Consider the following 3,840-nt stretch of genomic DNA (forward strand, 5'->3'; position numbering starts at 1 on the left):
AAATCCCGGATGTCTTTTCGCAGATCTTAGCCTTATGCACGATAAAAATAAGTTAAAGAACCCAGTTCATCCGCCATTTATTTTGACAACTATCTAAAGAGTCAAAAACTATGAGAAAGATAATCCATTTCGTAACAGGCAATTATAGCAATAGTACCTATCCTAAAATGACGATAGGTACTCCTACGTAAGAACGCATCGTGCCCAAGAGTAGTGACAGATATTATATTTTTACAATAGTATCAGAACATTTGATTTCTTACAGCATTACTCCGAAGCTAACGCTAGATGATTAATATACTTTTGGGATGCTTAGACTCAGATAAACAAAGTCAACATGATGGAGTTTAGGCAAAAAATTCGCAGGCCGTGTCCGACGGTAAAATACACCCGTGGGCCATTGATATTTTAGAAATCCAAACGACAAAGTTTCCGGTGTAGGGAGAGGATCTGATCTTGTGGCTAAGCGGAGTGCTATCAAAACGATACTGAGCATGCTAACCCAATCGGGTGCCCGCACAGGATTCGGAAGGGCAGAAATCCAGATCGCCCCGGGGCCCAAGCCTACTCCCGGCGATATTATAACGGAGACTCGTCGCCTGTAATCTTCTCAAGTCCAATTTCAGCAGTCCAGTCTCCTGCCAACGTCTAAGAAGAACTCGACTTCCTCCCCCCCCGAAGACGATGGCAGCCTCCATGGCCCTCTCCTCCCCCTCCATGGCCGGTAAGGCGGTGAAGGTCTCCCCCGCCGGCTCCGAGGTCCTCGGCGAGGGCCGGATCTCCATGAGGAAGCCGGCCGCCAAGCCCAAGCCCGTCTCCTCCGGCAGCCCCTGGTACGGCCCCGACCGGGTCAAGTACCTCGGCCCCTTCTCCGGCGAGGCCCCCTCGTACCTCACCGGCGAGTTCCCCGGCGACTACGGCTGGGACACGGCCGGGCTCTCGGCCGACCCCGAGACCTTCGCCAAGAACCGCGAGCTGGAGGTGATCCACGCCCGCTGGGCCATGCTCGGCGCGCTGGGCTGCGTCTTCCCCGAGCTGCTCGCCCGCAACGGCGTCAAGTTCGGCGAGGCGGTCTGGTTCAAGGCCGGGTCGCAGATCTTCAGCGAGGGCGGGCTGGACTACCTCGGCAACCCCAGCCTGGTGCACGCGCAGAGCATCCTCGCCATCTGGGCCACGCAGGTCGTCCTCATGGGCGCCGTCGAGGGCTATCGCGTCGCCGGCGGGCCGCTCGGCGAGGTGGTCGACCCGCTGTACCCCGGAGGCAGCTTCGATCCGCTGAACCTGGCCGAGGACCCAGAGGCCTTCGCGGAGCTGAAGGTGAAGGAGATCAAGAACGGCCGCCTGGCCATGTTCTCCATGTTTGGCTTCTTCGTGCAGGCCATCGTCACCGGCAAGGGTCCCCTGGAGAACCTGGCTGACCACCTTGCCGACCCCGTCAACAACAACGCCTGGGCCTACGCAACCAACTTTGCACCGGGGAACTAAGTTTTCCGGCCATCTGGACACATGGCGTTCCCTAGTGTTCTAAGATTTCTTTTCGGACCATTTGCGTTCCGATACTGTAAATTATGAACTCGAAGATTTAAGTTCATATGTTCCCCGTGCAATTCTCTTTGTCAATGTTGGGAGGGCGAAGGTCCGGGACTTGAGGTGGAAAATTAAAGACGTATTGAAAAATAATTATTATTGTTACTAAATCATGCGGGTCCAAATTATTTTCAGCATGAGCAAAACTTTTGCCCATTTTTGAGCTTACTTATCGTTTGCCCATTTTTTGAGCTTAACTCAAAGAAAGGTGTTCAAGGAACAAATCTGACACCTTTCTCAATTATTTAATATGGAAATTTGATCAAAACTTTAAAGGTTGCTTAAACATCTTCACTGGTTGATTTACGTTGTTTTGGGGGTGAAATGATCGATACACAGATTTTCAAGATTCCATCGATCTGAGATTTCATTGTTGTCGCAATGAACAAGGCCATTGAAAGATTAAGGCCTTCAGTTATCAGAATATTACAGATGTGCTTATCCCCAGAAAGTTTATTATCCCTTTCGTTATAAATATATGAATATCACAACGTTAATGGCTTTGTAAGATAGCCCTGAATAGCCAAACAAAGTGGTAGTCATGAAAAGCTTCACAAGTGGAGGGCTTATCGACCATTAAGTGTGTGTGATTATGGTTTTCGGGGGAACTATGATATGAGGTATTATGAATTGACGACACAAAACTAGGATCTACTAGAAGTGAACTTTGAATTATTACCATCTGCAGAAAAAAATTGAGGATTTCTAGGGTTCTTTGACTTATGGTCAGAGCAACACCCTAGGTTTTTTGTGATTGCAGCAATAGAGGTAGATATAAAACCAGTTTATTTATTTTTTAATGTTGGGATGTGTAGGAGTCATGTTGCTCGGATATACGTTGTTAAAATAAGTAAATAGCCATGATGGCACCATGAAGAGAGGAGAGTCCTCTAAAAGGATATGCTCTAGAGTCCAGACATGCCAAAAAACATTTTGTTGAGGATGAATTCCGAAACAAGGTAAAAAGTGCACGGGCAATGGTCAAATAATTATGACAAGAAGAGAAGAAACTATATCTATCAGCCCTTGAACGACGTTTCACAAAACGGTTGGTTGATGAAAGGAGTAACTAGTAGAATAGTGGCTACTAAAAAAGGCCCAAATGGAGAGGATTAGGAGAACAAGGATGAACAAATGATAAAAAGGGGAGTCCCCTTATGTAGGGAGGAGAAACTAACCTCTCCATTTGCGTGGGGAGTTACCCTAATACGGTAGAGTAACGCCCACTGAATTAAAGAAAATTTACTCTCGCAACTCATTTTGAACTGAACCCCTCGTGTCCTGCTGAATGAGTGAACCCACAACTGGAGCTTTCATGGCCTGAATTGGGGGGCTAGGCTCAGGGCTCAGTAGATAGTCACCCGTTCGTGGAGAAGCTGGTCGAGGTACTCCGAAGGACACAAAATTGGCAATTAAATTGGAACGAAAATGTAATGCGCATCAACGCAAGTTCATGATTCCTTTAAAATTCCTTTAATCCGCTTCATCGTATACTGTTGTGATAATCTGATATCGAACCCTTCACGAAATAGTAAAGTACATACCATGTATATCCATTGTCGAAATAGTTATTAGTTAAAATAAAGTAAAGCGTTTTTGTCATTACTGTGTGCAACACGTCTTTTATATTTTCTTCAAGTATCCCACCACCATGATTCTTCAAAATTATATTTTCATCTTATTGGAGTCGTACATTGATGAAAATATTCAAGATTGCAGAAGAAATATCGTTTTTCTTGACATATGCTCATACTTAAAATCTATTTCCCAATGTCCTAAATGGACCGATCAAACTTTGCTCCATGCACAATTAACCATCTCAAGTCATGATCGACCGTGTTTATATATGCACAACACCAGAGGGAAATCATCTAACGAGTAAACAAATATCTTGGTAATCGCAAATTTTAAGCTGGTACAAAATACGTTCGTATCTTTGAAGATAACTCACCTTTGATAGAAATGGCAGTATGTTAAATATGTAACTTCTGACCTTAAAGCCATGGCATTGAAGCTCAGTGCAATTTATTGTTTGAACAATATCGTCCACCAAAATTTATGTGTACTAACGAAATATTATTTGATTCCAGATGCCTAAGTTAAAGTTGTCACAAAATTTTAAAAAATGCCTACAATCATAATGGTCTGGTCAACCACTATTCTGTGGAATTTCAAGTTGGGAAACTCAAAGCAATCACTGCAAAAAATGATCAGGTTATCTCATTATTTACAAAATTCAGTAAAAAAAATCAT

At 44.6% G+C, this 3,840-nt stretch overlaps 1 protein-coding gene across 1 annotated transcript; it reads left to right on the top strand.

Annotated features, from left to right (window-relative positions):
• The first annotated feature begins 599 nt into the window (after positions 1 to 599).
• LOC144714916 (chlorophyll a-b binding protein 40, chloroplastic-like) lies at positions 600 to 1,607 on the top strand. The gene has a single exon (XM_078589721.1). The coding sequence runs from the start codon at positions 685 to 687 to the stop codon at positions 1,483 to 1,485; it is 801 nt and encodes a 266-aa protein (XP_078445847.1). The 5' UTR covers positions 600 to 684; the 3' UTR covers positions 1,486 to 1,607.
• Positions 1,608 to 3,840: the final 2,233 nt, after the last annotated feature.

This window comes from Wolffia australiana, chromosome 18 (assembly GCF_029677425.1).
Source record: "Wolffia australiana isolate 7733 chromosome 18, ASM2967742v1".
NCBI lineage: Eukaryota > Viridiplantae > Streptophyta > Magnoliopsida > Alismatales > Araceae > Wolffia > Wolffia australiana.

Coding starts and splice junctions, on each gene's coding strand:
- LOC144714916 (XM_078589721.1), top strand. CDS start 685: ATGGCAGCCTCCATGGCCCTCTCCTCCCCCTCCATGGCCGGTAAGGCG.